General features: G+C 28.4%; 1 protein-coding gene across 1 annotated transcript; it reads right to left on the bottom strand.

The window, feature by feature from the left end:
- Positions 1-1,776: 1,776 nt before the first annotated feature.
- LOC123305364 (clavesin-1) lies at positions 1,777-13,505 on the bottom strand. Its single transcript, XM_044887060.1, has 4 exons — positions 13,443-13,505; positions 3,953-4,559; positions 3,606-3,722; positions 1,777-2,047 (listed from the first exon to the last, which is right to left on the bottom strand). The coding sequence occupies exons 2-4, from the start codon at positions 4,544-4,546 to the stop codon at positions 1,790-1,792; spliced, it is 969 nt and encodes a 322-aa protein (XP_044742995.1). The 5' UTR covers positions 4,547-4,559; positions 13,443-13,505; the 3' UTR covers positions 1,777-1,789.
- Between the last annotated feature and the right edge of the window lie 206 nt (positions 13,506-13,711).

Genomic DNA, 13,711 nt, shown 5'->3' with positions numbered 1-13,711 from the left:
CTTTTTTACTAAACCAGTTGATTAAAAATTTTTTACCAAACGATATAAATTATACTCATTGGCAATATAAGCGAATGAAAATTATGAAGTACTTATTAAGTAAGTACTTAACATTCATTTGATAAAAGATTTCAAAAACTTAATCGCGTTGAAGCTGTGGGTTATATTTGCTGATATCATATATCACAAATTGTCATAAAAGATTCAAAAATAATTTTTATGATATCTCATAAAGAAGTCAAACCCAATATATTGCACTGCAAAAACAAGAGCGTAACTAAAAAAATCCAATTTTTCCGTAATTTCAAATAGCTATAACTCTGTGAGTACTTCGAAGAGTATTGGATTCAAAAAAATTTTTGTACCCCATCTGTTGTTTTCTCACCACACTCTACGCTTCTTTCAATTCAACCACAATGCCCTTATGAGTTTAATTTCGCTTTAAACAAGCTATAAATATGAGTACAACCCTTATGGTTCACTCACGAGAACAGCTTTTAACTATCACCTTCCCAGATGATGAAATTATCTCTTTCCCTGGTAGAAAGAGCCAGACCACTGCCCGACTTGCGATCAGCGCTTGATTGGGGAATGAAAAGAAAGTCCGATGATGTCATGAAAGGTGTCACCGTGGCTAAATACCAGTAACACCGATCACTGTGAACCCGGTCAGGAAAGTAACTGGGTAAAATATAGAATTATACAACTCAAAATTTTCCAAATTTATAATCTCTGCAATTGATATTAGTTGATATATTGACATAGTAAATGTACTTGTTTTTAAAAATAAAGGTAAACATGGGAAAAACTCAACAATTTTCAAATTAATAATTTTTCTATATTGTAACTACTTTAAACACAGCAAAATTAATTATTTTATTATGGCACCGCTTTTTAAGTTATTTCTCACCGCTTTTGTTAGTCTTTTCAGCAGCATATCTTCTTGTTATTACGCAACGATGGGCAGAAGTTCCAGATCGTTGTCACCTTTTAATGAGAAGGAAACAGAAGAACAGAGAACGTGAACGAAAAAGTTCACAACCAGATATAAGTCTATAAGTGATGTTAACAGATTTTCCTGACTTAGAAACGTAAAGATAATTCGATAAATTTTGATTTAGATTTTTGGACCTATTACTACCAACTTCCCTATACCGGAAAGTTAAAAATATCTAACTTAAAGGGTAAGGGCTAAGAAAAACACTTGATACAAGCCAATTCGGCCCAATTCGAAAAACAAAGGGTGAAAGGAGGGTATACAACTATAATAAACCAAATAACAAAATTTATTTATTGAAAACTGAAAAAACCATATAATTGCAAAAATTCATTATAATAACTTATAACAACATAAAATATTAATATGAAACTCTAAAGAATGATTAAAAAAACAAAAAAATGTTTTTATCATTTTCAAAATTCAATGGTAACATTGCACCACCAAAGGGCATGTGACAATTAACAACTAAATTATTTTTAATTATCTAATTTAAAAACAAAACAATAAACATTATTAAAAATTAATTATAATTAATAAAAAACTAAATAAAACAAATTATTAATTTAATTAAATCACTGGTATTGGGGAACTTTTCAACCATAAAGTAATCTCAGTCAAATTAAATCAAAACCAAAATAAACTGTGCATGAAAATTAAATTAAAAATATATCCTAAAAATTTCATATTATTTTTGTTCAAATTATTCTAAAACAAATAATTTTTCGTTTCAAAATACTAATTACAAAAATAATAAATGAAATAAATATTCTAATTTTAAATTTATTATTTTTAATCGACTAAGAGTTTACGGAATGATCCTTCTACACCAATACCAAGTTCTTCATTCATTTCAGATACAAGTGGATTATCTTTAAAGTTAATATCGATTTGCATTTCATCTAAAGCTAAAATTACATCACGTTTTTCACGTAATAATTTTTTACAATCTTCTATCATGCTCTTTAATGAACCACCTTCACCACCGTATTCTTCGGGTAGGATTTTTGGATTGACTTTTGCTTTTAATTCATCAATAGATTTATCAAGCTGAAAATAAAATTTAAAAATTATTAATAATTCTTTAATATTTATTCAAATTCCTAAAATTTCTAAAAATATTTTTGCATTCTATTTAAAGCGAGGCGGAAGGGATTTAGGAAAATATTGACCGGAAAAAATTTCTGTAGATAATAGTGTTCCATTTTTGAAAGGGCTAAAAACTTAAGAACTCAACCATCTCCTCTATAGTCGACATACTCAATCCAAACAACTCGTAATTACAACAATTCTCCGGATCAATAAAATTTTTGGTCTATGTTTTCAGTCTATTTAATCCGATTACCCCACAGAAGTGTACTCATATGTCATTTAAATTTTTACAAAATATAAATTTGTGCTTGGTACGTTTTTGTGTTAAGTCTCTTAATTTTATTTATAAGCAATACAAAAGCTTTTGCTTGTATAATATAAGAAGACTTTCCGAAAAATTTGGTTACAGCTGTTACTTCAATAAATTTTTTTACTTTTTTGGGTATGTATGAGGTAAAACCAAAGCTTTGGTTTTACCTCAACGCAAGGAGAGACCAATCGATTACTTAACTAAAATCTCAAATCTAAGGATCTCGAATAATTCCACGGAATTCTGCGCGGAATATACAGAAAGATTGAGGCATAATTTTATCGGCACACACCTATAAAAATTGGTACAGAATTCTAGAAAATTAGTGGAAACAAATTTAATTGATTACAGAGCTTGGCATCAAGGAACATCTCTAATCTCAGAGAATTCTCATCTCAGCCCTTAACCAATTCCTAGCACCAGAAAATAAAATACACTCAAGGAGAACAAAGATAACCTACAAATCAGCTAGACTTCAAAGCGATTTTCTAATTCAAAAGTTATTAACACAGTAATAAATTTTAGATTTTAGAAAGAACCGGATAAAATTTTGGCACACTTTCTAACGAACTAAGGCTCCGCACACCTAAGTTACATAGAAGTAGCTATCACTAAATCTAGTTTTAACTGTAATCTACAAAAAAATAATAATGAAACCAACTCTACAGACTGGTATTCTGTGGTCAAGACTAGGAGTTGATCAGATTAAAGTGCGTCACCACTCCAAAACTCGCTCTCACTTTCATATACCATAATTTTTTTTGCCTTTCATTAACACACTTTTCTATGATTCTCTTCTCTCTTTACTCCCTATCACCCCCCCCCCTTAATGAATTTTTAACATGTTAAATTGTAAGTCTCGTATTCGTAATATTATTAAGTTTTATTTCAAAAAACGTCAGCCCTAGTAACCCAATGGGTTAAAGCGTAACCGATTGCGTACGCGGTATGCCTAGGGTTGCTGGTTCGATTCCCGCCGTCACAATAGAAAATTTATTTAATTAATGGTTGTGTGTGGATATATGTATGATGAGATATTCAACCTCTCGAAATTATTGAGGGGCTGATAAATGAAATTATCAGCGGAAAAGGTGGTAAAACAGAGGTATATGATATCACAATGGGATCTTTGGCCTAAGTGTGTCTCTCATGGACAGCCAATATAACCTTACCTAACCTAACCTATTGTGAAAAACAGATACTTACATGAATGCGACTCTTTAATTTATCACTCAATAATGAAATTGCAAATTCGAAAATTTTAACTGCATACTGTGGAATATTAATGAAATGGGAATTCTTATGTCGCATTGGTGATGATTTCTAAAACAATTATTAAATAATTAGCATTCAAAAAATTACTCCTGATGACATAAAAAACCTTTAGAAAAAAGAAGTTTCTGCCAAAGCATTAAAATGTTTAAGAAGAGCCTCTTGCTTTATTTATCCCTTCTTTAACATTTTATAATTGTGATTGAAATAAACTCCTTCGAAGTTTTATTCGCCACCAGGAATATTGCAAGAAAGACAAAACACATTTTACAGAAATTTACCTGAACACATTTCATAATATTACGAACATCCTTTAACGACCATAAACTAATATGTCCCATTTGTAATCCACTTTCATCATTAATATAAGTGTATCCTTTAATTTGATTGACTTCATCATCCATTAACGCTTCCATGACTAAACTATGCACACGAACCATATGCGATGATGAATGTTTAAATGGATCAAATTTTCCAGCACATGATAACAAAACTTGTCTACCATCGTCATCACGTTTTGGTAATGGTACCAAATATCCATTATCAATAATGTCTGCAATATCTTTATCTTCAATATCTAATTTTGTAAACCAATCGGGGAATAATTGACGGATTGTTAAATAGCGTTCAATCATTTCACATGTTAATGGTACACTAAATTTTTTTGTACGTAAAAAACGTAATAAAAATATTGAATCGGTACGACATTTTTTAATATTTGGATGTTTGTTTATCCAATCACGGACTTGTTGAATTGCTTGTGTTCTTGTGTTCTCATCTTCACGTAGCTCCTCCTGAGCTAATTTTTGTAATTCAGGACTGAGCGTACATTTATATTCATCATTTGAATTAAATAATTCAGTTGCTGAGACCATTTTTTTACTTAGTCTGAAACAGAACAAATAATACATTTAAAATATAGTCTTATTAGATGAAAAACATTCTAAAAATTAGAAATATATTCAAGAAAATGGCCTTTTTCGATTTGGTAAAGAAGAAATTGATATCTTTGGAAAAGAAGAAATATAAAGCTTTTAGTAAGTTTTCTTTTGTCTTTATGTCGGATATTTCGAACATGATTAAAAAATTTGATGAAAGTCAAGATGCTAATCTATACCTATTGATAAAACGTAGACGTTTTATATGTATGTCCGAATTGTAAGGACTTTTAGAGAAAACAGTTGCAGTTATTAAAGAATTTGAAAGGGCAAACCCCATCAGGCCCTAATAGCCTTATTAAGTCCTAACACCATATTTTCCATTGAATCGATAAAAGAGATTTATTGGATATTTTCGATAACATGATAAGGTTAGATTATAATAAATACACACTTTAAATTGATAAGGCTACATTATTTTCATTAGTCCAACCCGAAATTTTTACATTTTTGACATATAAGTTTAATTTTGTATTTTCAGAACTGAATCAAAAGGTAGCAAAATTGATCGATTTTGATTGGTGATTTTATAATCTATATTAACGACAGCAATCTAACGATATCAAATGATTTAGAAATACCTTAACAGTCTCGTACAAACGTGTATTCAAGTTTTTTATTGTTAAACTTATAATGATTTATATGAGTAGGCAATTTGTATTACATAAATGCAATAGGTTTGCTTATAAATTTGATTATTTTAAAATATTTATTTTGCTATGCAACTTTTAGCACATAATATTATTAATACATTACACCAATAAGGTTACTTAAAAATTTTATTTTATCTTCAGCAGATAACAGTCAGTTGAATAATTAGCTGAAATAATCAATGAACGGTTGGTTTGAATGTTTTTATCAATAATTTTGCGTGTTGCATTTTAAATTTCAAAACGACATGGCTATTAAATGATATAATATAATACATGTAGATACAATCAATTCTAAAAACTTTATATTGTAGGTCAGGGACGCTGGTAGACCTGTTGTATGTGTTTAGAGCTAAACAAACGTGAAAATTATGTTTATGTGGAATTAAAATTTCAACGCGATAATGTCACTACAGCTTAGCTTCATCGACTGTAACTCATGAGCGCCAGTATTTTAAGAAATATATACCGATTATTTGGAAAATACTTCGGATTCACCGCAGTTGAAATTATTTTTGATTAAAACGGAAAACTAAAAGTGAAAAATTCTCCGACTTATTTTCAAAAATCAATGTTTTCACTATAACTGAACGCTACACTAATCGAAAGAAAGTGGTTGGAAAATATAAAGAAAAAATAATTTAAAGCTTAAATATTTAAAAAATATAAAATAAAACCCAAATAGTTAATTAAAAGCTTATAGGTAACTCATAACAATTCCATCGATATAAGAATTGGAATTCTAATCTAACTTTTAACTAGGAATACCTTATAATTTTCTATTTCTCGTGGTTGTTATTAAAATCAGAATTTTCACCGAAAGCGTTTGACTATTATTTATATGTATCTTTTTGAACACATGCCATAGTAATCAATCGTTGATATCATCAAACACGCAATACACTTGGTCAATAGAAAATTTATTTGTTTGTCGATTTTGTACAAAACATGCGGTCCATGAGCGTATCCAACTTTGAATCCAAGGGGGAAGAGGGGCAAAACAATATTTTTTGGTCTAGAGGGGGGCAAAAAAAATTTCATAAATATAACAGTAGTTTTGCGTAAGCACTTATTTAGCTAACTAAATTAATGGTAAATTCAAATTCAGGGGAAATTTTTTTGCACTTAATATAAGTCACAAAAGCCCCTCATGCAAGTGTCTCATAGATGATACATTTAAAAGCTTTTGCCATCTTAACACATATAGATAGACTCGAGCCCAGGTCCTCACACACAAACAGTTCACACTGCTAAATAAGTGATACAAGTTACATATTTTTATTATGAAATCCAATTTTTACTTTTGTTTAAAATGTTGGTGTACTTTATTAAAGTCAGAGTCCCTTTCAAAGCTTCTTTATAATTTTTTCGTTTCTTTCTATTTGTTCAGATTAAATTATGTTACACTTCGATAAAAAAAAGCTCCAAAAATAAGAAGATTACAGAAATTTTAATAATACTTTTGAAAATAGCGACCATATCTATTAATTACGTATATACAGAACATAAAACTAAATGCCGTTTTACAGTTGCGCATTTTTAATCAAATAAAACGATTCGAAACAAGGTCATGAAATTAGTACTGTTAAATTTTATCTTTCTTATAGAAAGTCATTGTTTTTACCCCGAAAATCAAAATCAAGAATTTTGTGATATCTTTACGTTTTATAGTAACAATATGAAAATAATATTGAAAAGAGTTTATGAATAAATGTGTGTCCGATTTTGGTTTCGCGATAGCTATGAGAAAACTACTAAGATGGCCAGGTTTAGGATAGAGGTGCTCTGGGAAAGAAAATCACAGGTTTTTGTATTTCTTGAATATTAGAAAAATATTTTCTGTCTAACATTTATCTAAAAAGAAATCAAAATATTTATTAAAAGCTCGAGACAATTAATTTTACTATAATTTATTGGTGAATACAATAAATTTCCAAATCATAAAGTTCATGATTCGGTCCTCCAAGACCGTATTGGTCACTGATTGATAAAAATAATTTTAAAAGAAATTTAAAAAAAAAATTTAATTGAATGTAATTTTTTTTTTTTAAATACATAAAAAGCAATTTACAATTATTTATGATTATTAATCGTATCAAATATGGTTGAACAATAAATATAATGATAATAATATTATAATAACAAGAGAAAGAAAAAGAGAAAAATAAATATAAAGAAATTTCACTTTCTTTTTTACTTGTTTTTCTACTTATAAAATAAAAGTCAAGTTCCGCGTACTGATTCCATCTCTCCTTACATACATACAACAACTGGTGTTGCGCATAGCTTTTAGAGAACAGACCAATAGGTTACTGATTAGGCAAATTATCGTATTTCTTGATAAGTTATAAAAAATAATTCTTTTTTAAAGCTTTACTTTTGCTATTTCGTTTATAGTACAATTAAATAGAAAATGTTTATTATTTTCTATTTAATTGATTTATCTCAATACTAAACTCAGGCACGAGTATAGATTTTAATTAAATTTTTTTCAACGCAAATTGATTTAAAAGAACGTTTGACGTTCGTGTGAACACCATCCATATTATTAAAACTAAAACGTACTTCTTGTAAACGTCTAGCCTTGTATAGCGTAATAAACTACTAAAAAATGTATTTCCTACAATTTTTTTACGATAAATGTACACATTTTACTTGTGCTAACCGAAAAATTCAAAATTTTACGTTTCATAACATTCAAATCGTAAATTTTGATGTAAATATTAAGTATACTTACAGACGAAGTATTTCAAATATTAATCTAATTTCAATCCAATGATTTGATGATCCAAAATTTTTCTAATCCCCGGGAAAAAAAAACAATTTTACAAGGGATTAGAGAGTGGACTTGGCACAAACGTATATAGAATATTAGTTGTACGTAAAACTGTTTGCACAAAAATTTTGAGCAATCTATGGCTAAAATCCGTCTTGCGGGAAAAGTACGAATTTCCCGGAATAAAAATTAATAAATATCTCATATTTGCGATAAAAAATTAACCTAGTCAAAACGGCCCTAATGAAAAAAATCAATAGCTATAGTGAAAAAGCCAGTTATCCAAAAAAAAAGTTGATTATATATAGCTAAGGTAGTAGGAGCACCAAAGCAATTTTAGATTTAGAGTTGAAATTATTTGTACCTTATTTTCAACCTTTGATGATAAATTTTGTTATAACTTCATGAACGTAGACGAAAAATAAGAATAAAATTTTTCGATATCTGCCTTTTCAAAATATCGAAAGCTAAATAATTAAATAAAATTTCTAAAAATTTTATTCTTACTTGTCGTCTTATGTTATCAAGTTATAATATAATTCACCATCAAAATTGAAAATCTATTTTTTTTTTTTAATTTTTGTCTCCACTACCTTGCCCATACATTTTTGTTTTCAATAATTTATTAAAGTTTTAACTTTATTTTAATAACTTTTTTAATTTTTTTTTTAAATTTACTACCGACTAGAGAACATTTACTTATTTAAATAATCGGGCAACCCCCCCCCCCCTTAAAATTTTTATAATTGATTTAGACTTAGTCCAACTTCATATAAAAAAAAATCAAGCTTTTTATTTAAAATTGTCTTGGTGCTCGTACATCCTTAAATAATAAATCATAGTCTGATTTATGTTCTAGATCTTTCCATTTGACAAATAGTCGTCGAAAATTCAAAATTTTTATGATTTCCCTTAAAATTCCAATTATATCTATAAATATATTTCTGAACATATTTGATTGAGGAAAAATGGCCGAATGATAGATTCGCGAACATTTTATTTTGTAGAAGTTTTTTTATTATATTTTTATTTTTCTAATGTGAAAAACAGAGAAATTCAGAATTTTGTGCCTACTCATCTGTTAACATTATGTCGACGTTATGCCTACGTTATATGTCTCAATTCCACAGCAAATCTTATGCAGAATTGCTTGAGAATCAACTTTTTGTCACGATTATATTAAAAATTTAAAACTGTTCGAACTTCTGAAGGTCACAGTTTTTATCAGGATACAAGCCCCTCTCCCACAAACACACACATACACACTTACATACATAAATTGTGTTATACCGTTGCGGTTACTTAACGTTGGAGTTGCTACCTCTCCATATCTTATCGAGGAACTCCAGAAATCATGTAATTACTCTTGATATTAATATAAATAGTCCAAAGGTCAGTAAATAGAGATTTTTTGATTATTTAGGGACAGTTCGACACACGTTCACCCTTTCGACTTGTCGAGCAGCTTTTATTTCAAATTATGTGCGAAAATTTAATTTTTTAGCAATGAAAAAACAGGGCATACAAAACATCAAAGATATCGCACATTTTTTTTATTTATTAATTTCACTGTCTCTCGACTTCCTAGTCTGGAACTTTGGATTGGCAACCTTGCAGTTTAGAAAATGTACAGACAACATTAAAATTTTCATTTCGATTTTCGTGGTGAATTCAACAACATACTAGCAGAGAATTAATAACATATATAAGTAAGCACTAAACATAGTTATGTGGTACTTGAAAAAGAAATATTAAAAAAAAAACACTTTCTAATAAAAGATAAGTGGAAGATGGAGATGTATTTATCTTTTCTTTCATTATTAAACAGAAATGATTATTATTAGAAAAAGAAAAAAATCTTAATAATAAAATAACCCACAAAAATTTTTATTTTTATTCTACTTTCAAAATATATTTTTGTTAAAAATTTAGTTCAAGAATATTGAAAGATAAAATGTTATAATAAATAATAACATCTTATTTTGAAAAACTTGTTTCATATTTATTATTGCGTGTAAGTTTATGATTATCAGATAGAGGTGATGATCATTGATTATATTTGCATGTGGTTTCAAAATTTAATTGAGAAATAGATAAAAAAAATAGAGAAATTATTTAAAAAAATTCTTTTTAACCACATAATTTCTAATTATTATCTCCAAAATTTTTATACTGAATTTAAATAAATTTTATATTTGCTCACTATAAAAAGTTTGATACGTCTATACATGCGAATCTATGTTGCTGCGAAAGTGTGAAAAGAATGGATCAATTTAAAGTTTAAATTTTTTACATAATCTTCGATCCTTTTTACTCGTTATGAAGCTAGCCAGGAACCTCATAAGAGCTGAGAAGAGTAAAAAGATTTGAATATCTATATTTATAATTGTAAAATGTAGGGGAGAGTACTAAATCTAATGGTAAACTAAATGATAAATAGATTATCCAGACAAAAAATTAGTTTTCTATGGAGCTCAAATGTAAACAATAGATACTTACATACAGATACAGATTTTTATCAAAATTTTAATCGCTTTAGGCACTATTATACCATGTATATATGAAATATACATAGTATATTAAGTTTAGTCCCAAGTTTGTAACTCTTAAAAATAATGATGCTAGGAAAAAAATTTTGTCATAGGTGTTCATAAAATCACCTAATTAGTCCATTTCCGGTTGTCCGTCCGTCCGTCTGTGGACACGATAACTCAAAAACGAAAAAAGACTTCGAGCTGAAATTTTTACAGCGTACTCAGGACGTAAAAAGTGAGGTCAAGTTCGTAAATGAGCATCATAGGTCAATTGGGTCTTGGGTCCGTAGGACCCATCTTGTAAACCGTTAGAGATAGAACAAAAGTTTAAATGTAAAAATGTTCCTTATCAACAACTTTTGTTTGAAACATTTTTTCGTAAACATCACTGTTTACCCATGAGGGCGCCAATTAGGCGGACATTTTATAATATGTACTATACTTGATTATCAGTTATGTATGTGTCACATGTTTGTATGTGTAATGTGATAAAGAAATCAACACTGATTATGCATGGTATTTCAACAATTAACTCAGTCAATTGTTTGTTTTCACTTGTTTGGTAAGATCAATTTCATACAATAATTTTATTTAATTAAAGAGGTTATTTTGATGTTTTTACAGGAACACAGTGTTCCTGAAAAATTATTTAAATTTGTATAGGTACTACTTAAACATACAAATTGCATTTTCAAAAATAGTAAAAATATTATTAACAAGTGAAAATAAACAATTGATTGAGTTATTTTTGAAATACCCAGTATAGAGACAGTGTCGAAGACCAGACCTTGTATTATTTTATAAATTAGAAAATTTCTCTTCTCATTAGCCGTCATTTCGAAATTTCAAAAATTTTTCTATATTTCCCCTTCCATATTATCCGCGATAAGTTTGATATAATTATAATTCATGGACTAATTATTAGAAGCAACCTACAAAATTTCAACCATTATCTTGTATAGTTTTGAAGAAAATGGAAACTTATGTTCTAACCTTATTTGCACCCTTACAAGTAAACAAAGAAGTTTACGAAAAAATTTTGTTTATTTTAAGGAACCTCAGGAACCTACGGAACCAAGAGCGAATAGGCTACGTTGCTCATTTACGAGTACACCCTGAGCACGCTATAAAAATTTCAGCTTGATATCTCTTTTCGTTTTTGAGTTATCGTGAGTAACAGACGGATGGACAGGCAGAAATGGACTAATTAGAAGACTTTATGAACACCTATACCAAAATTTTGTTAGTGTTATAATATTTCTAAGCGTTACAAACTTGGGACTAAAATAAGTATACGTTGATATATATTTTATATATACAGGGCATAAAAATTGATCATAAATAAATTTTTTGTTAGGGAAAATATACACAAATATTGATGGGTTGCAAATGACAACAGGATTGAAGCAAGGACCTGATTTTCTAAGGAAACGTGGTAATTTTCGGTATTTTATTAGTATTTTGGGAGTATTCTACCAATCGAAAGTATGCTGGTAGGTCGATCGTTCGATCATATCTAATCAATAATCTACAATTCATATTCCAAGAAGATCAGGTATAGTCGTATATTTATTTCATTTAGTTCCTTTTTTGAATTAAAAGCTGAAAAAGAAATGTATTTGGCAATTATGCCTTGTCTACCAATTACGTGTGTAATTGTGGTTTCTACTATTATTACCGCAAGTCGGGGCCTTAACTAGTTAAGAACATGATCTGGGCTTTTTCATCTTATCTATTCTCTGCTCCGAGCTGAAATTCAATAGTGTTTAGTTCCGAGTTGGCTATGATGGTACATATCCTTTAATTTCGCATTAATAATAAGTGAGTTGGGTAGCAGTTTCTATGGGAGATCTATGTCTCTATTTATCACTACGGTGGAAGCAATGGGAACTCATATAACAAAATATATTTTCGAGTAGGAGAAATTGCTTTACGCTTCACCACGTCCGAGAAAAGTATCTGGATGTAAGTGGGAGTAAAAATAAGGTAAGTAAACTGAGAAGCGTTATAAGGTATTCTAACAATTATTAAGTTTTCCATAATGGTGTGTGAAAAACATGTACAAACATGATAGAAGTTCCAAGAAAGTTTTGGAAATTAACTCTCACAGCCCATTAAACGTTTCTTATTAATTTGGTGGAAATGAAAATGAGCACTTGATTTTAAATATTATTTCGTCAATATACTTAGCGTTAATTTTGTAATGAAACTTATTTTTAATTATTAAATGATCAAAAACGAATTAAAAACCTAGTTTAGGAAAATGTACATTGGTCGGGAATCGAACACCAGACCTATAGCTTTCCAAGCTAGTATCTTATTTTCAGACCACAAGTTGTTTCTATAATAGTGTATAAGTGTAAGTTTATCATAACATATAAGGTAAAGCACAAAAAGCTTTCCCTAATAACTTTATTAGTGGTCATCGAACAAGAGGTTAATTAGAATATCATAAATTGATTCGTTCATGCAAGATTATTATGATTAGTTTTTAGAATTCATCAATTAAAATTATAAATAATAATAATAATAACAATAAAAATTAATAATAATAATTTAACCTTGATTATAATAATTTTTATTATAACATATAGATTTTCCGATAACACACTCAAATCAATTTTGAGATGAATAATAACATTTGCAATTAAATTTCGAATAATAAATAATACATACACACAATATAATCAATTAATTCAGGTCAAACTCACATTATTACAAATCCGCATCCTATTGTCCAAATTTTTAAAAAGCGGAAATTACAATTCTATTATATCAACAACAAAAATTGTTATAACGTGTGTTTTTTAAAATAAAAGTTATTATGCCTTATCTTAACTTTTAAAATGGTTAAAAAAAAAACTAATATATACCTTTGTTTTTTCTACGTTATCACAAAAAACACACACTTATAAAAAAAAAAATCAAAATTTTTAAAAAATTATTTCACAAAAAAAAAATTTTAACACTGATAATAATTGTTAGTAAAAAAAATTAAAAATACGTTGTGCGATGTTACTCCGCGCTGTGTTCAGTTCGCACAACGTGAAAGAAGAACAAATTTGGATCCTAATAAACAGTTTACTTTTTGGTTTTAAATAATATTACTTTCACCGACCTACTTTTTTGTTAAACAAATAAT

This window comes from Chrysoperla carnea, chromosome 1, assembly GCF_905475395.1.
Source record: "Chrysoperla carnea chromosome 1, inChrCarn1.1, whole genome shotgun sequence".
NCBI lineage: Eukaryota > Metazoa > Arthropoda > Insecta > Neuroptera > Chrysopidae > Chrysoperla > Chrysoperla carnea.
Note: the sequence above shows the minus strand (reverse complement) of the source record. Positions and strands in the feature narration are given on the sequence as shown.